General features: G+C 45.8%; 1 protein-coding gene across 3 annotated transcripts in view; it reads left to right on the forward strand.

Moving 5' to 3' along the window:
* DPF3 (double PHD fingers 3) overlaps positions 1-24,850 on the forward strand; it is a 253,145-nt gene extending 228,295 nt beyond the window's left edge. For all 3 annotated transcript variants that reach the window (XM_073800290.1, XM_073800291.1, XM_073800292.1), the window contains exons 8-10: positions 11,324-11,452; positions 14,331-15,711; positions 22,943-24,850. In XM_073800290.1, coding sequence (XP_073656391.1) covers positions 11,324-11,452; positions 14,331-14,533 — 332 coding nt within the window. In that variant the 3' untranslated portion in view covers positions 14,534-15,711; positions 22,943-24,850. The remainder of the gene's footprint in view (positions 1-11,323; positions 11,453-14,330; positions 15,712-22,942) is intronic.
* Positions 24,851-25,939: the final 1,089 nt, after the last annotated feature.

Below are 25,939 nucleotides of genomic sequence, written 5' to 3' on the forward strand. Positions count from 1 at the left end.
TCAGGAGGAACTATCAGAGCCTGGCACATCCTTTGCTAAATCTTAGATAAGGGACCCCAATCCTTCCACATAAGCTAAACATGAGTATTTACTGAGTACTTACTGTGCATGCACCCACTCGTGGGGCCAAGTGTAACTGGGGCTCCAAAAAGATATAACATGTGGTCTCGGTCCCAGGACAACTTCTGGTCTAATTGGGGAAATAAGATGGATATGTGAAACCCGGTGGAAGGAAACTGTGGAGCAGAATCTAGCCGGGTGTGCATCCCTGTATTTACCATCCCGTTTCCCCAGGATCCGGCATCTACCTGCCACTTGCCTTTCTGTGAGCCTCTTTTTTTTTTTTTTTTTTTTTTTTTTTTGCGATACGCGGGCCTCTCACTGTTGTGGCCTCTCCCGTTGCGGAGCACAGGCTCCGGACGCGCAAGCTCAGCGGCCATGGCTCCTGGGCCCAGCCGCTCCGCGGCATGTGGGATCCTCCCGGACCGGGGCACGAACCCGTGTCCCCCACATCGGCAGGCAGACTCTCAACCACTGCGCCACCAGGGAAGCCCTGTGAGCCTCTTTTATTTCTCTCACCTTTTTGGCCTATTACCTAGAAAGTTCGGGATTGAAGAGTTTCGTGTCCTGATCAATGACAAGGGCAATAATACTTGCTGACATTCCTTGAATGTGTCAGACACTGTGCTAGGCACGCCACATTTATCTCATTCATTCCTCACAGTAACCTTATAAGGTAGGTGCCATGTCCCCTAGAGAACACCAAGGCACACAGAGACTGAGGGATGTGCCCTTGGACACAGAGCATGAATGTGAATTCTCCAGTCATGTGTCACTTCTTGGGAAAGCCTACTTATTTACACCTTTGATCCTTTTTCCTGCCTTTTCAGAAATAAAATTATTTTACAGAGGAAAAGAAAGAGGGAAAGACATGGTGGAATAGCTACTTGTGCCGGGCACTTTGCACATGGCATCTCGTGTAATGTTTGCAAGTCTGTGAGGCATGTGCCATTACTCTCATTTTACAGATGAGGAAACAGAGGCTCAGAAAGGTTGAGGAACTCTCCCCAGGTCACACAGTTAGCAAGATGAGAAGCTGAGATGTGAATGTGCTTGAGTTGGACACCATTCAGTTATGTCAGGACATTGGAACCCCAAGTGATGGATCCCAATCTCAACCTGGGATGTTTATCATAGTCCTACTGATGTCCCTTAATTTCCCCCTGTAGGCCAATTGTCAAGTGCATCATATTGCATAGTGGCTTTTCAAAAGAAATGAATGTATTAATGGGCAGTATCGAGGTCAGCCTGGGCTGTGTAACAAAATACCATAGGCTGGGTGGCTTAAACAATAGGAATTTATTTCTCACAGTTCTAGAGGCTGAAAGTCCAAGGTAAAAGTGATGGCAGGGATGGTGTCTGGTGGGGACTCTCTCCTTGGGTTGGAGATGACCATCTTTTTGCTGTATCCTCACATGGTCTTTGCTTGGTACATGTCGGTAGAGAGAAGCAAGCTCTCTGGTGTCTTTTCTTATAAGGGCACTAATCCCACCATAAGTGTCTCATCTCTCAATACCATCACACTGAGGGTTAGGGCTTTAACATATGCATTTTAGGGGAGAAACAATTCAGTCCATAGCAGGCAAATTTAATCTTCAGAATGAACTTTAGCTGTTTATGATGTTATATGGAAACCCCCTTTACAAATTCTGCTTGAGACTTTAATTCATAAATGAGTTTTGCTCTAGAAAAAAATCACACATCACTCAGTTCAATAATTTTCCTGCATCTTTCTCTCTCATTCTATGCCTCAGTCTTTCCAAGCTCTTATATCTCTTTCTGACCTTGTTCTTAAAAAAAAAAAATAATGCTGTACCTGAAGTGAAAATCCTAGGATTAATCCTTGGCTCTGTTTTCCTTCACCACCCTTTTGGCTACCCCTCCAAAATATACCCCGAATCAGTTTCCGTTTCTCCATCCCTATCACCACTGGCTCTTGTCTGGATCATTGCAACTTCTTTATTAGTCTCTCTGCCTTCGTTCTTACCTCTTACAGTCTTTTCTCCAAGGAGTAGCCAAAGTGGTCTTTCAAAAGTATAAAATAGATTATGCCATGCCATGCTGTCAAAACTTTCATCACACTTGAATACAATCCAAACTCCTCACCTTGCGGGCCTGCATTTTTGCTTCTCAGAGCGAGGTCAGCAGTATCCACATCACCCAGGGCTCAGGTGATCAACCTGTCCAGGTTGGCCCAGGGTATTCCCAGTTTTAGACTGAAAGTTCTGTGCCCTGGAAACACCTCAGTGCTAGGCAAACCTGGATGTTTGGCTACCCCACGGGGAAGCGTGTAAGAAATGTGGGCTCTCAGGCCCTACCTGGACCTATGAATCCTAATCTGAATTTTAATGAGATCCCTAAGTGATTTATCTGCACAACACTCAAATTTGAGAAGCCCTTGCCTCTAGGGCCTGCTGACCACTCTGACTTGAGTTCCCTCGGGTGTGTTGTTGTATGTACCCGTGGCAGGATAGTATCAGGTGGGCCAGCTAAGAGCCACACTGCCTGGGTTCAGGACCAACGTGGCGTGACTTTAGACAAGCTTCCTCGTGCCTTAAGTATCATCTGTGTGAAATCAGAACACTAATGCCTCTGTATCATAGGGTTATGCAACGCTGAAATAAATCAATTCATATACAGCACAGCACTAACAGATGTGTATGACACAATGTGATATGACCGTCATGTGTCTCAGAGCCGTGGTCCTCCAGCTTGAGCACATCAGAATCACCTGTTCCTTAAAACGCAGACTTCCGGATCTCCCACCCCAGAATTTTGGATTCAGTAGATCGGTGGTGGAGGCCTAGAGTTTGCATTTTTAAGAAGTCATGTGAACTATGTGGACCACTGCCTTAGAGAAATCCAGCTTTCAAAGACCAATGGCCAAGCTGTGTTTCCCTTTAATTCTTTTTACTTTTGGATGCACCGAGTCAGGTAACCAGGAAACAGGTTGCATTGCTCAATCTGGGGGGAGAAACTTGGTTTTCATTCTTTTCCTAAGGCCCTGTCCTACCACGGGCGAATGTCTCTGTGGCTCCCAGCACCCTCTTCCCAGTTTGCTTTCTGGGTGTGTTCCTGGTCTGGGCCCTCATCTCTAGGCTGGGCTGCCTGTCAGCTCTGTGGTCCCTTGACTCTCTCCTCACCCTCAGGTCTGATGCTTGAGACTCATCCTTTTCTTTTCCCTGAGTACTGCTTTTTAGTCTGAAGGACACAGAAAATGCTGGTCCCTTGTGGACTGTTGGGGTTGACATACCCGAGTCCTGTGGAGGTGGTGGTGACGAGGGGTGGAGAGGGGCAAGGCTGAGCAAGAGAGGAAGGGAGCTTGCTGAATTCTGCCATCACAATAATAATAACCTGACAACTGAAGCAGACGAGGCTTATCCTGCCCTACAGCACTGGGATGTCCTGCATTTCTCTCAGGGGAATGACACCACTTCATTCACAGCCCTTTTGACATAGTTCCTCTCAAGTGAAACGTTTTCCCCCTCAACTGACTCATTTGGTGGCAATAACAAGTTGCTACACCAGGGCATGAACTGACCCACATGACCTGCCACTGGAAAATGGAAACATCTTGTGCTTTCCTTAATCAGCACTGAGAAAATTAATCAACTTTGCTTAAGTCTTCTTCTCACTCTTCCGAAGCGTCAGTAACAGACCTGGGGTTGCTGGCCTAAGGCTGGAGCACAAAGGACATTACCAAAGGGTCATGTGACCATCTAGTCCCAGAAGTAGTGACATGGTGTCCAAACTCCTGGCAAGTGGCAACTCTAACCAGATACATCCATTAAGATGGAGACATCAGTGTGAGCAGACACGTGATTTCTGATTTTACAGCACAGTGTCTGGGAGTAAATATTTACAGGGTGTGTGTCTAACAGTATGAGTTTTGTGTTCCATAAAGATAGAGGAAAAGGAGATAGGTACAAGGAAGGGTGGGATGACTGACACACATTTAAAATTTTTAGAAAGATTCTACAGCTACCAAAGCACATAGTAAGACAGGGCCTATATTCTCACTGGACGGTTCAGGGCTCCTGGCAAGAGACCAAACATGAGGTTCAAGGGGCCCTGGGGGCCAAATGAGCCTGGGAGTTCTTAACTCCTTCCATCCTGGTTTTCCAAGAAATGCCTAAGGGAGAGGATTCCCGTGGGAGGGCAGACCCACTGGCTTTCTCCACCACCACTTTATTCTCTCCAGTGGGCTCTCCCACTCTTTATGTTGCTTCTGCCCCTCTTTTTTTTTTTTTTAAATAAATTATTTATTTATTTTTGGCTGCATTGGGTCTTTGTTGCTGCACGCGGGCTTTCTCTAGTTGCGGCGAGCGGGGGCTACTCTTCGTTGCGGTGCGCGGGCTTCTCATTGCATTGGCTTCTCTTGTTGCGGAGCACGGGCTCTAGGCGCGCGGGCTCAGCAGTTGTGCCTCGTGGGCTCTAGAGCGCAGGCTCAGTAGTTGTGGCACACGGGCTTAGTTGCTCCGTGGCATGTGGGATCTTCCCGGACCAGGGCTCGAACCCATGTCCCCGGCATTGACAGGCGGATTCTTAACCACTGCGCCACCAGGGAAGCCTTGCCCCTCACTCTTTATGTCCCCTGTTATGGGCAGGACTGATGCTGGCAGTGCCTTAGGATGGTCACTGAGTACTTGGGACACTTTACATCCACTGAATTCCTGGTCTTTCACTTCCCTTTGCCTGGCAGTTGTGTTTTTTTTCCCCTCCCAAAAGCCTCTGTGAAGATCTGCCATCCTTTCATTAAGTATTTATTGTCAGCTCTGTGTCAATCACTGTGCCAGGTGTTGGGGATTCAGAGATTAAAGACACCGCTCCTGCCCTCAGGGAGCTCACGGCTAATAGGGAGAGAGATGTGTACACAAATATGAAGCAAGGATGAAAGGCTGAGTTCCTCTGGGTTTGAAAAACTTCGCTCTTCTTTCGCCCTATTATAATCCTCAAATAATAGGCCTAAAAGGGGCCTTAAGACATCTAGCATATTCTCTTGCCTCTAGATGGGCCTGCACTCAAAGAAACCTGGGCCAGGGACACCTTCCCAGGTGCAGACCCTCTCCAGAGAAGCCTGCTTCTGCGACCGTGCCTTTAACTGCTGAATCGCGCTCGTGTCCAGCTTTCTGGTAGCGTGCACTGCCATTTCAGCTCCTTCTGTCTCCTGTTGTCTTTGACAATACGGTGACTTAGGCCCATCCATAAACCCAAGGGCTTATTAAATCAGCCCTCGGCCTTTTCGTCTCCAGGGGGACTAATCTCGGGGCCTGGAATCATTCTGCATTAGCAGTACCCCCTCCTAAATCCCTATCATACACTCACCCTGTGCGCAATGCCAGGTGGCAGAATGGTGCGTGAGGTCTGACGGTCATGTGCTGAGTGGACCCCGGTGTTCGTTTCCCCCACCGGGCTCCCCAGCTGCCCCGCCTTCCACATTCAGGGAGGAAGGCATCATTTGTCTTCCCTCTGGAGCCCCAGGGTGGGACCAGAGTTGCTATTAGGTGGCCAAGAAGAACCAGCCTGAATGGAAGCCCAACATTTTTATTCCTTGGATCCGTGGGATTTATTTTTTCATCAGTTCTAGGGAAGCAATGAAAAAAGGTGTCAGGCCTTGGGGATAATTTATATGAGTAAACACGTAAGGGGTGGGGTGAGCGAGAGCATGAGAATTAAGGCCATTTATCCAGGCTTGGAGGCTCTGTGTGCCCTCTGGTCCAGCCTTCCCCACAGTCTTTATCTTGCCACTTTAACCCTCTCCTGACTCTACTCCACTTGGGCCCAGCACGGATCTCTTCACAGCCTCAGCCTTCCGCTGCCTCCCCCGCCCCTCCCGGGTCCCTCATTAAAGGCTGGGTGGAAGGGAGCAGGCTGCGGCGGTGGCCTCCAGCTGAGGCCTGCTCGCTGATTCTGAAGGGAAGGCACGTCAGCTCACCCCCTCCCTCCCCTCCCGCCCCGTCTCCGCAGCTTCCTCCTCCAGCCTGGCGTGTCCAGTGTGCCCTGTGTGGCCAGCCTGAGGCTGCCTTCCGCTCTCCGTCTTTTCCTTTCCCCTTCTCTTTACTCCGTCCTCCGAAGATGCGCTCTGCACCGCCAAATGGCACCAGGCTAGGATGCTTTACACTTGAGAGATGAAGTAATAACAGGTGGCAAGACCAGAGGCTGCCGGAGCCCAGGATTCTGGTTGCCATGGCAACATGTCAGACCCGTGGAGGGACGGAACTGTCAGCCGTGGAGGGTGGTGGGGGAATGAGTGAGGGGAGCGAGGAGAGGCACAGCGCCTCCTGGAGGGCTCTTCTCTGTGCCCCTGGGGTCCCAGAGCGCTGCACACCCCTGCTAGCGGCCCCTGGGGAGACAGCTGCTGGCCTGGGGCTGGGGTCAGGCTGGGTGGAGGGCACGGGACATGGCCCCGCGTCTGTGCACACCAGGCCCTGGCAGGCAGTCGGAGCGTCTGCCCAGGATGTGAAGTCACGCTTTCGTGGATGTGCCATGGAGGAGCCTAAACTTCTGGCTTGCTTCCTCTTTCCCTAGGACACTAGGGCTGCAGCTCTGGTCTCGGCAGAAGCAGGTGAAGGGCTGCTGCTTGTGGCCAGCCTGTGCCCATCGCTCATGTTCCTCTTGAGCGGCAGGCAGGCGTATTGCGGCGGAAATCAGGCTGAAAGGGGAAAAGACAGCCCTGCCTAGGGGCCTTGTTTGCCCTCGACACGTGGCCCGAATGAAGTAGAGAACCCTGTAGTATGGTCATGCGCCACACTGCCGTTCCAGAATGACTGCTCAGCCTTTCCCGGGTGCGCTGGTGGGACTCTGGGGCTTGGCGTTTCCTTTCTCTTGGGTTGGTTTATTTGAATGTTCCCTCCCACCTTCTGTTATTATTATTATTATTTGGGGGGATTTCCTCATGAACTTTGTTCTGATTTCCATTTGTTTTCCTTTGAGCTCTTTAAACTTATTCCCCTCCTGCCCCCCAGGTAAACCCCTACACTCTCAAGGCTCACTTTCTTTTCTCAGCAGCTTCCTTGCATCGCTTGTATGATCTCAGCCCATGAACATTCATCAACAGAAAACCAAAGCCATCGTCGCGGACGCTGCCATCGAGATACCACTTGGGTCTTTGGCCTCCCCGTCCTCTTGCTCTATAAAGTGGGACTCAATTTCCCATAAGCGGAAGCAGAATCTCTAGTTAAATGCACTTGCAAGGTCTGGGCGAGCTTCCTATTTATAGCAAAATCCTTTTTATAATGACCTCATAGACGGTGCCAGGAAATTGCTCACGGATGGGTCAGGCCAAAGGCCAATAAAGCCACGGTGTGAGCTTTACTTAAAAAAATTCCTTCATGAGCCTCTGGAATTCTTTGGAGAAGTGTTTTCACGGGTTATATGACAATAACTGGGGCCACCGGGATGGATTACAGTGGTAGAGACATTAAACTTAAGTTCAAAGGGAATTTCCGCTTCATCACGCCAATCTCAATACTTTTTATCACTTTGGGCTTCCCAAAGAAAGTACTGGGTGAATCACGTTTATGAAATATTATATATGCAACGTTGGCTCTGGACTTCCCAGAGGCAGAGAAGTATGATTAGAGACAAGTCTCTGAGGACACAGGCAACCCGGGGGTGAATCCCGCTTCCTCCACTTCTTAACTGGGGCTTGAACCCAGCCCCTTAATCTCTTTGGGCTTCCGTTACCTCATCTGTCAAATGCTCCCTACTTCACAAAATGCTTGTGAGAATCAATGAAATAGTGTGTGTAAAGCATCAGCGTAAGATCTGTCACCATTTTGTAGTGTCATATGTGTCTGCTTCATCTTCTCAACAAACAGTTGAATGGGGGGCGCTGGGTGGGTAGGCACAAACTGGTGTCCCCTTCTCAAGAGACAGCGAGTCCTAGTCTTATACTTTTCCTGTATGTCTGTGTACAGGACGATGTCTCACCTACCAGAGTAGGGAATAGTACAGTGTTATTCTTCCAGCAACCCAGGGCTCTCGGCCACCCACTCTGTGTACTCGGGGAGCTAGACATGACCCAGGCCAGATGACCGACCGTTCATTTGGACGTGGACCAGCTCTTCGTTTTGGAGACTGGGGAAATAAACCAGGCAGTGAGTGATATTCAGAGTGACAGATAACTCTGCCTCAGTCCCCCTAGGAGGAGCTCCCGAGGCATCACTGGGCTGCCTACCTACCTCTCTGTCATCCTTTTCTAAGCCATTCATCTCACACATCATTGTTAACCATTTCCTGTGTGCAGGACACATAGGTTTTCCAACAATGTGTTGGATGTGGTCCCTGATCTGAAGGAGTAAACCACTGAATATGGGGTGATGAGGCAGGTGTATACATGTATAGACAAGCGAAGGGTCATAGAAGCAATGTCAACAGCGTGCTCTCTCTAAGGCCTGACTGGTCATTTCTGGCTGGGGACTTGGGAGAGCTCCATGGGAGAACCCTCACTAATCCTAAATACCCCAAAATGTACGAGAACCAGAGGTGAAAGCTATTGATTAGTCCATCCCATGCCATTTTACCAAGATGGAAGGAAGCTTGAGCTCACTGTTGTGAGGGGAGAGTAGGAACTGAAGTGGAAAGGATTTCACTGGAAAATGAGGTCTAACTGCTCACTATCACTTTCTACACTGGGCCCTCGCTGGACAAAAATGGTACCCGCTCACCTGGCATGTCACAACTGTACACACCAGGCCTGCAGCTGGAAGTTTATCACCATTTTCATCCCTTTGGCCAGGGGCTTTGTATACCAACAAATGTATGCGGGGACCCTGCTCTGCTTCAGTCTCCTCAGAAGCTTCTCTTCATCAGGTGAATTAAATCCTCTTCCATTGGTCTTTCTCCATAGGATTGATTTCTCCATCACTGTCTGCTTTGCTCTACTGGATTGTTTCTGAATTTTTTATTTCTTGCCATATTAGAGTCCCTGATTCGGTAGGGTGTTCTGCCAATGGTCTGTTGGTGGTGCAAACTGTAGAATCATCTGGGCATTCTTATACTCCATATTCTACTTCTCCATCCTCATAAATCACAGGAATAGTGTGTTGGAGAAAAACCAGATTCTTTGTTGCTTAAAGATTTTGTGAAAGGGGAGAAAATCTGGCCTAAAAAAGAGAACAGGAGGCAGGTGATGAGCCTGGGCTTCCTGAGAGGTTTAGTGTGATGATATACATGGGATTCTTTGATCACTCTTCATGCAGGAAGCTACCTAAGTTGTGACTGGCATCTCCACATTTTATATCTAGTTCATAGCAATCATGAAACTTAGCTCTGTTTTACACTCAGCCCGTACATTTAATATAACCCACTTCTTCTTACTGTTCATCTTTTGATTGATTTCCATGATAGTCGCTTAATCAGGAAACCCCGAGTTTATTTGCTTCATAGACATACTTGGATTTTCTTGAGAGAGTTCTTTTTTTTCTTTCTGATGCGGACCATTTAAAAAGTCTTTATTGAATTTGTTACAATATTACTTCTGTTTTATGGTTTGGTTTTTTGGCTGCGAGGCATGTGGGATCTTAGCTCCCGGACCAGAGATTGAACCTGCACTCCCTGCATTGGAAGGCAAAGTCCCAACCACTGGACCACCAGGGAAGTCCTGAGGGAGTTCTAAAAGTGGTTAAGATGGCAACTGAGAAAGAAAAAAGAAAGGGACTTCTTTCTGGATTTGGGCAATGAAAATTTTATAGGCAGAATAAAATTTTTGCGGACGTCCTGCTTTTTGGAGATTATTTGCAAAACCATTCTGTATGACACGTATCTGTCTTTGAGATGCAGTGACTGATGAAGAAAAACCCACACTCCGCAGGCCACAGGGTGTGGCCCCCTCCTCTGTCTGCCACAAACAGCCCACATTTTTCTTGCAGAGAATTGTCTGCCTCCCTGAAGATGAAAATCAATGACTTAGAAACTGATTAAACAATCCAAATAGCAACTGATAAATGGATTAACCCTCTATAATGCAATTCTGTGAGCTTTTGTCTTCCGCCTTCCCCAGGTAAGTTTTTCTATTCCTAGAGGCAAAGCAGAAGCATGGAGGAAGCGGAGGCCAGGGGGAATCATATTAAAGTTGGTGAATCCGTTTATCACTTACTGTCTGGATGGTATTTCTGCTCACATATCTGCTTCCTTTTACAGATTTGTGCCCTGATGAATGTTAGGCAGTGAATAATGAACGATAGGGGCAGACATTGGGGATAGGCGAGAGGAAGATACCCCGGTGGTTTAGGCTGATCCCATAAACAGAGAGACTTTTCTTCTCAGTCACAAACAGGGAGCGTTAACATGACAAAGAAATGTCCACAAAGGGATCAAAGAACAAGTAAAATGGAAGGATTTCTTCTCATGCAAAGAACCTGTCCAAGGCTTTTTAACCAGCCCCTAGACACTGAGATTTCAGTGCTTGAGGACATGTGCTGTTTTCACGAGGCTTTGTTTTTAAAATCATGTCCCAAGATATTCCTTTGTCTTTGTGTAGGGCCTTTCCGTAAGGGTGGCTTATGAAAGTCTTAAGCCTCCGATATGCTCACTAACTCACCGTTCAACCCATCTCCGGTATGAGGCTGAGCTAAGTGTTCAGTTCTGATTCTAGGCACTTGGGGTCTGCTGATTAACTAGTGCTGGGTGCTTTCCATGACCAGCAAGTCTGGACTTCAGGGAGATGGGGCTGAACAAGAGTGGACACCTGTGTACCTGCCCACAGGTGCATCAGAGTCCCCCAGAGCATCTTCAGGGTCCTTCCTGCAAATGATCCCCCATCAGTGCTTCTTTGTTTTCCTTTTCAGAGACAGAAGGAATATCTCCTAAACGAGAGCATCTTTCCCAAGGGCAAGGCCTAGGTAGTGACCTTTCTCTCTTCCTCTAGTCGCACCACCGTTGATGGTTACCATCTGATGTTTGGGTCCCAAGGGCTCATTGTTCAGGGATGAGAGAAGTTCACTTGGTTGGTAAGGCCTTCTGGATGCTTCGCTGATCCAGGGATCCAATCAGAAGAGCAGAGTAGTTTCTATAAAAACACAGAGCTGACAAACATTACAATCAAACTCAGCTCTGGATGGCTTGCAAGACATTGGTATGGTTGAACCGAGGAGAATCATAAAGAAAACTTTGCCCAAGTTAACAACTCGGTTGTAACAAAACCTCAGATTCTAAACTTCATATTCTTTCTGGAGCAGATTCTGCCATACCATGGGAGAAGAGGGGCCGGTGGAGACTCACCACAGCCTAACATTGGATTTTTAAAAAAATGTTTCCACAGCCCAGAAAGGACCGGATGGGACAGTCATTCCCAATAACTACTGTGACTTCTGCTTGGGGGGTTCTAACATGAACAAGAAGAGTGGGAGGCCGGAAGAGCTGGTGTCCTGTGCAGACTGTGGACGCTCTGGTGAGTGTGGCCCCTTCTCGCATCATGTGCCCGTAGACCAGGAACTCTTCCACTCGCACTTCTCTGCCATCTTGTGGGGGTCGGGGGCTGAAGGGTGGGTGCAGAAGTGACGGTGATGATACTTCGAGTGGAGATGGGTTTTCAGGTTATTTTGATTTGTTCCTTCTTGAGGCTTAAGAACTAGAAGTTATGCCCTGGGATCTGGGGAAAAGGGAAAGAAGAAGGTTTGGGCTTTTGTCTGTCCGGCCTTTCTGTGAGGTGGATATTTCTTTGTGTGTGTTGTTGTGGACGACAATGAGACAGTGTGGAAACACCCGGAGACACAGGCAACGTGCTTCCTTGTATCGGGTGACGTGCCCGTAACAAAGAGGTGCGTTGGTTCTGCAGAAGTGCCCGGGGCAAACCGGAAGAATGTGGAAACATGAATACTGGGAGAGCAGCCACATCTGGAGCTGTGGGGGGCACAGACCCCTGCGCTCCTGGGTAGCTGCATAGATGCCACCCCATTGGCCACTTATCCCATCTTCTCATGTGGAAAGCAAAAGAGAGCCCGGTTGATCAAGGAGGCAAAGGGCAGGTGTTCTTAGGACTCCTCTGCAGTTGACTTGGCATGTTTTGAATTTTCATCTTCAGTCTATTCAGAGACTAAAATTGGTCCTGTTCTTCCATTCTTAGAATGAGCACAGGTCTTCAAGTTTTGTGCAAGCTGTTTTGCTTTCCAATTCCATTATTTTGCGCTGGATCGTGGTTGGCTTTTCATATTGTTTTATGTTATAACGAGGCCAAAGTGCAAGGCAGGGAGGAGAGAAGGTTTCAGACTCATCTTTAGTCTCATCAACTGCTGACTGGTAGGTGAAATACAGTTTGGTTGGGTGGTTCGTTCCACCAGCCAGGAGTCATGGCTCCTTCCCACCTCTCTACCCAGCATCTGTTCTACTCCTAGTCCTGAGAGAAGGCCTGAGGTGACCACACCCGGCTTTACTGTAGCAGCTCAGTTCTTCCCTCGCTCCGTCCGCAGACATTAGCTTTAGTCCTTTTGTATTTGGTCTTGGGTTGTTTAAGCTTTAAGACTGACTTGAACAGCAAATCAGTAATTGGAAAAGCACTGTGGTTTTTACTGCATACAACCCTCCGCATTTAACCCTTAAGGACCCTGACAGGGTGGCCCATCTGTGCAATTCTGTCAACTCCTTCACTTGCCAAACGTGATACCTAACGTTGAACTCTTTATCCTACTGGTGCCAGCTTAGAAGAGAGGGCCCATGTGATAGTGGAGGGATTTAGATACTCAAAAAGAAAATGAAACAAATGAAATTCACTTCAGCATTTTTAAAAAGCAAGCGATCAGACAAAATCTCTACCACCAGAAACCAAGTTACTTGGTGGCATGATACTCTAGGCAGAATTTTATGGACTGCTATGGGTTTGGGAGGAGTTAGAGAAGGCAGCTTCAGAATTCTCAGTGAAAACTTCTGAAATTTCTCCTCTCCTTTTCCTACAAAAGACGGGTACTTGGATCTGATCCACGGGGGACCAGAAGTGGGCAGTTGTTTTTTTCTGTACAAAGCTTCTCTCTTCACAGCCTTTACTCAGCTTCTTCTTCCAAGGATCTGTCTGCTGTGTGACTCAGGGGGCCATTTTATACCAGCCTAGGTGTTCTCATTGCATTCGCCAGGGATTAATTTTGGTGGATAATTTAGTCAAGGGTCTGACTCTGATGTTCCTGAAATAGTCAACACCTTGGGAATAAGCAGGTGGCATTAGCCCATGGGATATGCTTGTTAAGGCAGGTGGGCCAATACTTCTTCTCTAGGGCCTCCCTGGAGTCCTTCCAAGGAAGAGTGTGGAACTCGGAAGAGCTGTCTTTTCCTTCCCATCTACCCCACTACCTACTTTTCCTGGGAGAAAAAGTGAGATTCCGGAAATTGGCACCCTAAGTGGTACCTTATGACCTCATCGGGGGCAGTCCTGGGGCCCATTTGGAACGTGAAAAAGTCTCTACCGGAGTTTTATAGACTTCAGGATACAGTCTTTTATTCGGCTTTTCCACCGCTACTTCCCACTTTCTCAGTGCTCTGAGTTAGATTTGACAACCCTGGACTTTCTGGAGTAACTCAGACCTGGGTGTGTTTAGGGCCTGGCGTGTGTGCGTGCATGCCTGTGTGCACACACACGTGTATGTGTATGTGCACGTGTGTGGGTGCAGATCACAGAAATGTCCTCCAGTGGTTAAAGAAAACGGGAGACTCTTTTATTACCTACCACTTATCAGACTTTCCAACTTCTTTTTGCTTTCAGTGCAAATGAACTACATGATGTAAGGGCAGAATTGAAAGGGTATGGAAAGAATGGGATTAGAAAAGGGTAAAAATAAAAATAAAACGGATGGAGGCTTAACCACCTTGACTGGGTTATCTGACAGTAATACCTTTGTAAAGCTGACTGTCAAAGTGAAGGACAAACATTGTGCAAAGAAACGCCAACTGAAAACACCAAAGAAATACCAACCAGGCTTAAAAACCACCAAGGAAACGCATTGTCTGGGGTGGGTTGAGCGAGCGTGCATGCGAATGTGTGCCTTCGGAAGAGAAGAAAGAAAGATCGTGGTTGAATCTTGCGCTGTCAGAGCTGTGGACAAATATATTATGGTAGAGATGATGCCTTTTCAGGGAGGGGAGAATCCTTTTCCCTGGAAATGTTGGCTTTGTCCCGTTACCCCAAACCCCTGTCACCAGGTGACACACCCAGTTAATCCCTTTTGGTGTGAAATGGTTTATGATTTTGCTATTAAGAATAACACTGTAATAATGTAATAAGAATATTAATAATGCTGTCTGTTGCTTAACCCATGTGCTGATATATTCATCATACATGTCAGCTCATTTGGGAGGAGAAGGCAGGAAGGAGAAGGAGGCAGCGGCCGCAGCACGCACCACGGAGGACTTATTCGGTTCCACGTCAGAAAGTGACACCTCAACTTTCCACGGCTTTGATGAGGACGATTTGGAAGAGCCTCGCTCCTGCCGAGGACGCCGCAGTGGCCGGGGTTCGCCCACAGCAGATAAAAAGGGCAGTTGCTAAACGCACGGAATGGACCTTCTGGGCAATTAGCCATCACCCTGTGACTTTGGTCATTGCTCTGGTTCTGATATATATATTTTTTTAATGAAAGACAATTTAGGTTTTCCCTTCATCCTTGCTTTTTCCTCTCACTTTCCACTTGTCCCTCCCCCTTCCTTCCCTTTATTTAGGGTACATACAGCAGAAGCACAGACTACTGAAACAAAACAGAACAAAAGAAAGAATAACAGTCCTTCAGAGAGATGGCATCGTGATGTACTATTTATTTTCCATAGAAATGGGAAGTTAGGCGGATTATCTCGTTTTTTGGGGGGAGGGGATCTTTTTGACATGAGCAGAGTTGATTTCCTCAGTTTTCCTATTTATTGGCAAAACGAAGAGAGGAGGAACATTGGGTTTGGAAACAAAGAACCAATAACGTTAAAAAATGATATTTTATATCTTCTAGCTATGATTAGAAGCAGGCCTTTTTTTTTTTTTTGAGACAGAGAGAGAGAGAAGGGAAATCAAAGAAACTGAAGTAATATCCTGTTTGAAGAAAGCCTGTATGGGGGAGGATTTCCTTGACGGGAGAGGATGGTACTTGGTACCCCACGGAGCTGGTGGCTCCCCACGGCAGACCCCCTCCCCATTTCTCCTCCCCCGACCTTTCCATCTTCCTCTCTGCTTGCGAGAACATGCCAGCAGTTCCTGAGAAGCCGGGCAGCCTGTGCGTGGCCCCCGTCCAGCCCCTGGGCCCTGACCTGCAGCGCCTGTGGGATCCTCCTTCTCCGTCAGCAGAGCTGCTGTTTTCTTGTTGCTGGTTTTTTCCTCACTTTCCTCCTGGTGGAGAGCAATTTCCAAACACAGGAATGGAGTATAAGCAGAAAGTCGTGGACTCAACAGTGACCAAACCACCCGAGGCCGCGCTCATGGAAGAAAGGACGTTACTTCACAGTAGATTTCCCTCTCCCCTCACCCCTGTTTAAAAACGTATAAATACCCATTGGATGATCAAGTCTCCCATATTTCTTCTATTTTTTATAGTGCCCTCCAGGCACTTTGTTTTATGTTTCCAGTAGCACCTCCTGAAATAAACCAAAGCAACACTTGCTCAAGGCCCCTGGGGTGATGAAGACCATCTACCTTGCTGGCCAGCCAGTCCCAAGGATGAACAGCTGTGCGGTCCTAGTCAAAAGGTATGTCCTGGCTGACGTGTCTTACAATAAGGGAAAACCATCATAGTTGTTTTAAGTTTATTCCTTCTTTCTTTTTTTCCTTTCCCCCGCTCCTAACTTGTCTTTTGTTTTTCTGGGTTCGGACCCCCTTATTCGTGTGGGAGGGGCCACTGGAACATCTTCTACCCAGCCATCTGCTGTCTGTGTGTGCATGCATACCTATGTGGGCCCAGGCCTAGGTGTGGGATCTGAGGCTTGCTTGGGCTCTGGGAGGCTCTGTGTGGAGAATGGTGGACTTCTGGCTTCAACTGCAACAGAAAACGGCTGGGGAGTGCTTGGCTAACTCTGCCTTCCTTGGCCATACCTGGAAGCAGAGTCCAGGGAACTGAGGTTTGAGTTGGCTGCTGTCCTTGGGTAGGAATTGAGGCTGCATGTCTAGGGTGGAGTTCCTTGCTCCAGTTACCAATTCAACAGCCAGGGGGATGCATCCAAATTAAAGAAGATCTCTGATTAGGCACAACATTCAACCTAGTTGATTTGAAGATTCTAAGCTCCCACTAAGTGTGGCCAGGGTCTCCGGCCTTCATGAGAGCGTAGGTCCAGAGATGTAGGCACTGCCCTTTGGCTTGGGTTGGGAGATCCAAGAGGCTGCCCAGGCAACAGGCTTAAGTGTCTGGGAAGATCTGCTTTGACAATCCAGCCTTTGCAGAACCTCACGAATTAGACCTCTCATTAAAATAACAAACCAACCCAACAGAAGAAAGGTCCAAGCAAAGAAACCAACAAAAGGACTCCTTGTGCTTCCCTCGTAGCCTGAGACAGACAGGGCTTCCACCTTCCTCCTGCTTGAAATGTGTAAGTGCTCTCTTGGGCGTTTGTGCTCAGTTGTGAGAGAATGAAAGGAACCACGTCACCCACTTTGGGGATGTTCTACCTAATCTGTATGTGGCCCTGTTCCTAGGAAATATGGCATAAACCTCCAACATTGTAATATTCCTACATGCTCACGTGTGTGAAAAAGCCAGCGTAGTTGGTTCCAGTTGGTTTCTGCTTAGGGGATACAACCTGCTCTTGCTGTCATCCTCCACCTCTTTACTTCATCTGTTCTGTTACTTCATCTGTTCTGACTCAGACATTGGATTCACAGCATTACGACTTGCTCTCACTGGTAAAATATGAGCTTCTACATTAATAAAAATATGTCCAACCAATCTATACTGTCATTTGTAATCTTGTATTGGGTTCGCCAAAAAGTATGTTCGGGTTTTTCTGTAAGAGCGTATAGAAAAACCTGAACGAACTTTTTGGCCAACCCAACAGTTGTTTGTAGTCCTGAAATTCTCAATGACAGCTTGACTTTGAACTTGAAATTTTTAAAAACCCACATAATCAAAACAAATTATAAAAAGTCACCTAATTTCAGAGTCTAGCTTGGGGTTCTGAGGGAGAACCAATAATGAACTGTCTAAACACACTCCCATGGAAAGATTTATCTGAGGATGACTATTGCTTATCTCTTTTAGTTTTACTAGTATAGCTTGATCTTCAGTGTCTCTTGCTAGAGGTGGCAGATATCCTCATCTTTCTCAGTTGGTGTAGCCAAGGTGAGCATAGTCACGCATCTTAGCATTGCCTGAGTACCTTGTCTCACCTTGCGAACAGTATCTTTCAACAGACTCAAAATTTACATCCTTTAAAAAAACAGGAAAAGAACTGGAAGGGACTTTGAAGATAATCAAGTTCAAATCTTTCACTTTTCATTGAGAAAGGTCAACCCGGAGAGACTGAGTTACATTTGAGAGGGTAAAGTGGACATTGCTTTGGAGGAAAATGTCTTAAGGGGAAGGAAGAAAACTCTGAAAGGAGGCATAGGAGGAGGAAGCTGGCTTTCCTGGATTTCCAAATGCCTTGATGGTCATTGTTATATCTTTATCCTCCTTTCTTTATATAACAATGGCCAAACATTTATATGCCAGGTCTTGTTCTGTTTCCCCTGGAATAGTTCATTTAATCCTCTTGACTACCCGTGAGGTAGGTGCTTGTATTATCCACAATTTACAGATGAGGAAACTGAGGCTTAGTAATTGAATGTACCTGAAGCCCTGCAGCTAATAAGGAGCCAGATTTTGGTCCTTGGCAACCTGACCCCAGGACTCATACTATTCACTTTTGTTATTGTTCTGTGCTGCCCCTTGCATATACATGGAAAATATATATATACATATATATCTCCCTTCCCTTTTCTCAGGCCTTTAAAAGGTGACTTTATTAAAAGCAATTTCAAAACTGAAGAGTAAGCAATTAGATCCCAAAAAGATAATTCCAATTAAAATTCTGTGCAGAATTTTATAGAGAGCTCATCTTCTAAATCATCATTTCCATACGTTCCCTCCTGATGCCTATTAGGGACAAAGATCTACTTTTTTGCGACCTCAGAAATTGCAAGAGTTGTGTGAGCAGTCAGCGCGTCTATCGTTTTGTTGTTGCTTTTGTTAAAAAAAGTATTGATACTCAAGTATTAATATAAAATAAATTAGAATCATCAGGATGAAAATGGTCTGACTAGTTTCTTTTATCATCATGTCAGTAAAGCACCACCCCAAATCCTTCAGAAATGTCACCTAATTTTATGAGACCTAGCCCAGAGATAGGAGAATCAAAGATAATAGAACTTTCTAAATTTGTTGCAACATTCAAATCCCCTGGTGGGAACTGCTGATGTAAAGGTGATTATCGTTGTTGTCTACCTGTTGTTTTTTCCTACCTAGGACAATCTAATCCTTCACATCTGTTACTGAGACTATGTAGAGATTAGACCCTCTAATCACCATTAACACTGGGAGTGAGTGTTAATTTAATTTTTTATAGGTACTTTAAAGTCACCAATGCAATTTGCTGCTGGTATTTTAGAGAGAAGGATTTAATAAAAATACGATGTTCACATCAATAGTGTCCCTTTAAGTCTTCCTGCTTACTTTGCATCTCTCTTTGCACCTAATGGGTATTGCCCCACTGCCTTTATATAGCACTTGAGGGAACACAAGATCATTACTTGGGGAGAGAACTAAAGACTGTTTGGAGGTTTTCACTTCATGGTGAAATAAAGTTAATTAATATTATCCCAATATGCCTCCTGTTACATCTGATGAACATGATCTTGAACTTAAAGTTTGAGCAGACTCATGTATTAGGAATTTTTCTGTGGGGGATCTTGTTCAGCCATTGGAAGTGACGTTACTTGTGTTGTGTATTTTCTGAGTGAGGCATTTTTGATCCAGGGAGTAGAAGACTAGAGTAGAAGAGTTCTGGGTTCTGGACTCAATTCCTGTGTGAGTTTGTTTCTGTGTATCTCTGCCATGGTTTCTCTGTCCCTAGGATATGGATGTTCCTTACCCTATCATAATATATAACCAACATTACCTCACCATGATTCTTAAAACAACCCCGTGAGGTAGAGTAGATGTTATTTATTTCCGTTTTGCTTATGAGGAAACTGAGGTTCGTTCAGGTTAAATGACTGGTCTGAGGTTCCAGGGTCAGTAGGTGTTATCTGGGTCTTCTAATACTCTTTCCTCAGGCTGTAGTGATGTCTCCACAGATCTCACTTTGAAGATTTCTTGAGTAAAATTAGTCAAGGGCTTTGAGGTCTTTTATTCAAGACCTTACGGGATTGAGAAGAGGCATCTGATGCTGCAAAACCAAAAAACCCCCAAGCTATTATCATCTTAGAATCCTGTTGAGAGGTTAGGTCTAAGTCTTCATGAACTTTCCCAAAGAACTGAGGTTGAGCTTTCTAAATGGTCAATGTGCTGATGGTGACATCAGGGTGGGGGTGAAGGTGGGAGGGGTGAGGTGGCAGGGAGTGAACACTTCAGGCTGTGTTTTGTTCACATACCCAAGTACTTCTAACACTGAAACATTGAATTATATGATACTGTTGCACTTAATAAAAGTGATTTCTGACCATTTACTCAAAATAACAGTTTAGGAAAAAACATTCAGCTTGATTGATTTACAAAACAGCTGAGAGTGATGGAAGATCCCTGTCAGAATTAAACTTTACCAACTTTTTATTGACTAAAAAGCATTGGCAATTAGGTTTCCAGAGTATTTCAACACTGGTCCTTAACCAATGACTAAGACTTAAATTTTTTTTTAAGTTTTGAAATAAGTTCATACTTACAAAAAACTTGCACAAATAATACAGAGAATTCCCACATACTGTTTACCCAGATTCTTCAAATAAACACAGTACAATGATCACAACCAAGAAATTCACGTTGAGGCAATACTACGATCTACAGACTCTATTCAAATTTTGCCAACTGTCTCACTCATGTCCTTTTTCTAGTTCAGGGTCCAATCCAGGATCACATGTTATGTTTAGTTGTCATGTTTTCTTAAAGTTCTTTAATCTGGGGTAGTTAGTTCCACAGTCTTTCTCTGACCTTCATAACCTTGACACCTTTGAAGAATACTGGCTATCATTTCATAGGAAGTCCTTCACTTTAGGATTGTGTGCTGTTTCCTAATGATTGAAAGCAGGTTATGCATTTTCGGTAAGAATACCACAGAAATGAGGTTGTATCCTTCTTAGTGCATAGTATCAGGGGTTCATGATTGATTTACTGCATTACAAGTGACTTAGAAATTTGGCCCTTAAGCTGAGGTTCAGGCTAGTATGTTTGTAGACCTTGGAGGAAAATATTTTCACTCATTTTGTGGCTAGGGGCAGCTCAGCCCTGTGAAGGATAGGATGAAATTAAACATGGGGCCAGTGGATTTATTTGCAATCTAGTTGGGCAGACTAGATATTCATAAGTAGTTAAAAATGTGTAAGAGTGTCATGGGGTGGTATGTGATTATTTTTGCTGGGAATCACAGTAGTCAGGGAGATTTTCTTAGGGGAAGCCATCCAGATCAACAAAGAGCTCTAGCTTGACGATTTAATCTGTAGGCAAAAGTGTCTATTGTCAGAGAGAATGAAGATAGAGCTCAACAAAAAGCAAAGCTGGGAATCACAACCTGAAACATGTAAAATGGCAAAAATCACATTATTTTTTTTAAAGTGCTTAAGTATTGTTCTGTAGCATTTTGTTCATGTCACTAGGATTAGTGCTTATTACAACATACTAGGATTTTTTTGTAGTGTTTCTCATCAAACAGATGATGTGTTCCTCGAGGGCAAAGATGATGTCATTCGTGTCCCTTGGACAGTACCCGACACCATTGTGCCACAATTATTTGTTGAAACAAACAGAACTGAGCAATGTTTCTGAGCTAATTAGTGGAAAGATTTAGTGTCTCATTCTATGCATAGTGGATGTTCAAGAAATTTTGTTGGCAGAAAGGTTGAAGTTGTAGCTGGACACAGCATCCATTGGTCAAGTGAGGAGGTAGATGAGAGCCAAGAGGCAGTGATGTGGGGTGGGGGGAAGTGAATGAGGACATGAGGATGGGGTGAGGGGGAAGTTGAAGATGTGTGGAGGGATGGAAAGTAAGCCTCTTGAAGGGGACTGAGAGGAGGAGACCAAGACATAGCAGGACATTCCCAGTGGCCTGCCGTTGGCCCAGAAAGAGAAAATGGATTTAGGAGCAGAAAGTTGGGAACCAACCAGCTATTTTCGAGATGGCTTAAGTAGGGCAGAAGAAGACTCGTGTGTGTGTGTGTGTGTGTGTGTGTGTGTGTGTGTTGGGGGGTCAAAGGTAGAAATTTGAGGAAATGGAAAGGGCATGGGGTATGGTTATGAGACAGACTCACCAAATGAGCGGCAGAGGGGCCAGGGGGTCTGGGCCATTGGAATAGGAACAGGAAGACTCCTCGCAGGGGGTGAAAGTCTGACTGAAAGGCCAACTTGGCAGGTGCTCTCTGGGAGGTCTGGAGAAAGGCCAGCTGTTCTGTCACTGGAGTGAAGGGGCTGGAGGAGGTGGAACAGTGAAGAGATGAGCATGAGGGAAGAGGAGGGGAACCTGGGAAGGGGCAGCAGAGAAGCATGTCTGAGAGGGAGACAGAGGGATGGGATGGGATGGAGAGGAAGGAAACAGGAACAGGTGTGGAGGAAGGGCTCGGTGGTGGGTGGAAATGAGGCCTTTCTCAGCCTCCCTTTGAAAGCATAGGTGGATGGGTAGAGTCTTAGCTTTGGAAGTCCATCTAATCCAGTCCTATACACCTGACCAGTGAGTCATGCCTTGGGTACTAGGAGAGATAGGGGATGGGAAGGGGAGTTTCAACTTGGAAGAGGCTGATTGGCTCATTTGATTTTGAACTTTGTTCCCTGTTGGCTTGGCCGCTTTCCAGTTGGACCCCACCCCGCCCCGGCCCCCGCTTTCCTCCTTCCTTCGCCACTCAGAGTGAGCTGGACACTCTAGGGGGCACCCACCTCTGCCCTCAAGAACTGCTTCTGGGGTGAAATGTGATAGTACTTGGTTTTCTTGCTTACTCCTTTGTGCCGACTACTCCATTCCAAAGACCAAGATAACGTGGCAGATTTCGTTTCGGCTAGAAGCAAAATCCATGCCTGGTTGGTAACCATCCAGGCTAAAGGACCCACCGGGTTTGAACTGCCACCACGTTCCAAGGCTGACACTTGGGATCACGGGGCTAGTTGAGGACTGGAACAGATATCTTGGCTTGATTCTCTGTCTGAGTAATTCTGACACCCTCGGAATCACTTGGGGCAGGATTAGGGGTGAGAGTGTATGCATCAAAGCAGTGTCCTTTTGGCCTTTAGACCAAATGGGGCGTCCGTTGGGGTTTTCTATGACTGCCACTGGTCCTGTACCATAGAAACTACTCATTTCCACTTAGGTGACAGGCGACAGATTATATCGTAATGGTCTTTCTGGAGTATTTTAACAGGGAGAAGATTGTTTGTTTTATTTCCAAGTAGAGGAGAAAAAAAAGATTTTGCCAACACCCAGTTTTGCCTACTACGCCACCTAGGAATTGAAAAATCCAGCTGCATCGTGTTTCTTGTGTCATTCTGTTGCCCAGGAGCAACTGACCTGCCCCATTCCTGATTGATTTCGAGCTGCTGTTGTTAAAGGCACAAGAAACACTAGTCTGGTTCTCGTTGTACACAGCCGTGGCCTCATTCATGTGGCAATTAGTTAGTTGTTTCCGTTCTTTCTTTCTTTTTTTTTTTAAATTCATTTCATTTCCACCACTTCCTTAATTTAAATCTTTCTTTTTTAGGCAGTTGTCCTGTGCTGTTGTTTTTTGTTTTATCTTTCATTGCCTTTCCCTCTGCAGTCCACACTATGGCCCGGGGACTCTGGCGTCCTTCAAGCAAGCCATTTCCGAAGAAGGTGGAAAGAAGCCACGAGGATTTGCACCTCTTCCTCCTCCTCTTCCTCCTCCTTCTCTTCCTCTTCCCTTGCCTGGCCCCCTCCTGCGCATGTGTTTCCGCCAACACAGGAGCCTGGATTATGGAAAAGCCTCCAGCACAACTCAGCTCAGCTCAGAGAAGTCTCTGGAATGGCCTCACTTTGTGCAATAAGAAGATTTTTTTTTTTTTTAAATCCTCCATTACATTTTCTGTAAGTGTCTGTGAGAAAGTATCCAGGTCAGACTGGAATTGCTCTACAATAGAAATAACTGAACACAAACAGACTGACAAAAGAAAAAAGAGTTAACTATTTTATTTATTTCAATATTTAAAAGAAAAGGTGCTGTTGTGGCACGGTATTTTTGTTTAAAGTACCTTCAACTTCAAAAGTTAAAAGCAATTTTGTGAAGACATGAAAATCAAAAGAGGACTTAATGTAAAATAAAGACTGCATATTAACTCTAAGGAAAAGTAGCCCACATTTTTAATAAGAGAATAAAGATCAACTCTGCTCTCTCAGCCTTTTGAAAAAGCCATTCATGTATGTTCTTTAGGTATTTTTATTTCTGCAAGTTGGATGTGGTAAGTGAGGAGTGATCAGTTTTTTTTTTCCTTCTTCTTCAAAAGTCTATTGAAAGTGTTTGATTATGTGTTAAGACTTGACTGAAATAAATTAGCCACAAGGGCTATCAGCAGTCTCTCTGCTCCCCCCAAAACAAACAGACAAACAAACAAACTCTCCCCTCACCCAAGGCAAGCCCCATTTATCTGAGGTCAAGAAGCAGCCTGCCTCCTGGTTATCATGTCTGACAAGGCCTAGCTCTGAAAGGAATTCCATCTAGCGATTAAATGTATCTCTACGAGTTCAATAGATTTGAACAAAGACAGCTTTGTTTAAAATAGTACAGTGAAGGCAGAGAGAAAGAGAGAGGGGAAAAAGAACAAAAAATAAACATCAGCTGGGATGATATTAATTCTGTTCCCTAACAGCTCCTAGAGGAGACTTGCAAAGGGAGCCGGCTTTGGGGGCCTGAGATGCTGGGTGTCCCCAAGGCAAGGAAGGCCAGCCTGAAAGACGGAAGCCTCAAATTCAGTTGCTGGTGGGGGTAAAAAGGAGAAAGGCGAGTGGTCTGACCTGTCCTTCTATGGCCATGTTGGTGGAAGTGAAGGTGGATTATGAAATGCATTCAGCACTGTGTCTGAGGCCTAGTGAAGGAGCTGGGGTGACCGGCCGGGCCACCGGGTTCTACTCCCAGTCTTACACGTTCATGCTCTTGAGTTTCCCTCACTGGCGAGCAGAGTCATAATGATCAACGCACAGTCTAACGCTGGATATTTCTCTCCGCAAAAGTCTTGAGCGGCAGTGTTAGTGAAAGGGTTCTGAGCCCGAGAGTCTCTCTTTCGCCTTTGCAAGGACAGATTAGATGGGCACGGACTTCTTGCCAGCCCTTTCAAGGCCAGTCCCTGGCGGAGATCACCAGGAAGGTCTCTATCATTTTGTAGACCTTCCTTTGACATTTTCTGAGAGAAAATGTCCTTTTTCAAGATGCTAATAATTATAATAATAATCCACTCTCCAACCAACTCCCACAAGTTATAACATGTGTAGAATCATGATAAAGCTTTGCATAATGTAGGGTTTGTATCAAGTTTGTGTACGTTTCTGTTAAATAAAAGTCTGTTTCCAATGCTCCTATAGCATCTCTGTAAATTTTGCTTTTCCAACCTCATCCTGCATGAGTTCAACTTTCATACCGTCCTGTAGAAGGGACTCCTGAAAGGATTCTGCCCCTCTGCATGCCCGGGATTTGTTGAACCCTGTTGTTTTATTTAGAAGCGCAGTCTAGAACAGAGGTTGCCACTGGCTTAGCTGACAGGCGGTGGCTTGGAAAGTGAACAATGTCCAGGGTTGGTACCAGCGTCTGAGCTTTGAGTCCAGAGTTGCTGTCACCTACCCACCATCACCACGGCCACTGTCAACCTCTCCATGGCCTAAATGGATTTATGGAGAGCCTAGTTATGGATACTGACTTAATATACCCGTCCAATGTTGCCGTCGCACCTGTGCTAAGATAGTCTTGCACGAGAATGCAAGATTTAGCATGTGCTTGGAAAAAGCTGAGGTTACTGTTTCCACTGCCTGAAAGGTAGTGATGTAGCCGCCCCAGCTGCCAGTTGGTGCAGCTGTAAACCTACCACCCCCCTGCCTGAGATAGGTTTCTCCCATCTTCTCTGTTGGGTCCTCTAGGTCAGAGAGAACAGGACCAGCCTCTCGGGCCAGGTCTTGCCCTCTGAGCATTGCCAGCTCACGCTGAGGCCAGGTGGAGAGGGAACATGACATCATGTTGCTCCTGCTAGCATGTTCTATCTTACTTTAAAATGAACGTCACCTCGTGACATTCATTATGGACTTTATACATTTCTCTAGCAGTAAAAAGAATTCTTCTCCCCCAATCTACCCTCCTTAGGCTTTTTTCTTTTCTTTTTTTTACTGTGGCAAAATACACATGACATACAATTTAAAACTGTAACTGTTTTTAAGTGTATGGTCAGCGGCATTACTTACATTCCCATTGTTGTGCAGCCGTCGCCACCATCCAACTCCAGAACTTTTTCATCTTCTTCAATTGAGACTCTCTACCCATTAAACGCCAACTCTCCATTTCTCCCTCACCCCAGCCCCTGGCAATCACCATTCTACTTTCTGACTCTGTGAATTTGACTATTCTAGGTACATCATATAAGTAGAATCATGCAATATTTGTCCTTTTGTGACAGACTTGTTTCTCTTAGCGTAGTATCTTCAAGGTTCATTCATGTTGTAACATGTCAGAATTCCATTCCTTTTTAAGGTTGAATAATATTCCATTGCGTGTATATATCACCTTTTCTTTTCCCATTCATCTGCCTATAGATACTTG

Source organism: Tursiops truncatus, chromosome 2, assembly GCF_011762595.2.
Source record: "Tursiops truncatus isolate mTurTru1 chromosome 2, mTurTru1.mat.Y, whole genome shotgun sequence".
In the NCBI taxonomy this organism is placed as follows: Eukaryota; Metazoa; Chordata; class Mammalia; order Artiodactyla; family Delphinidae; genus Tursiops; species Tursiops truncatus.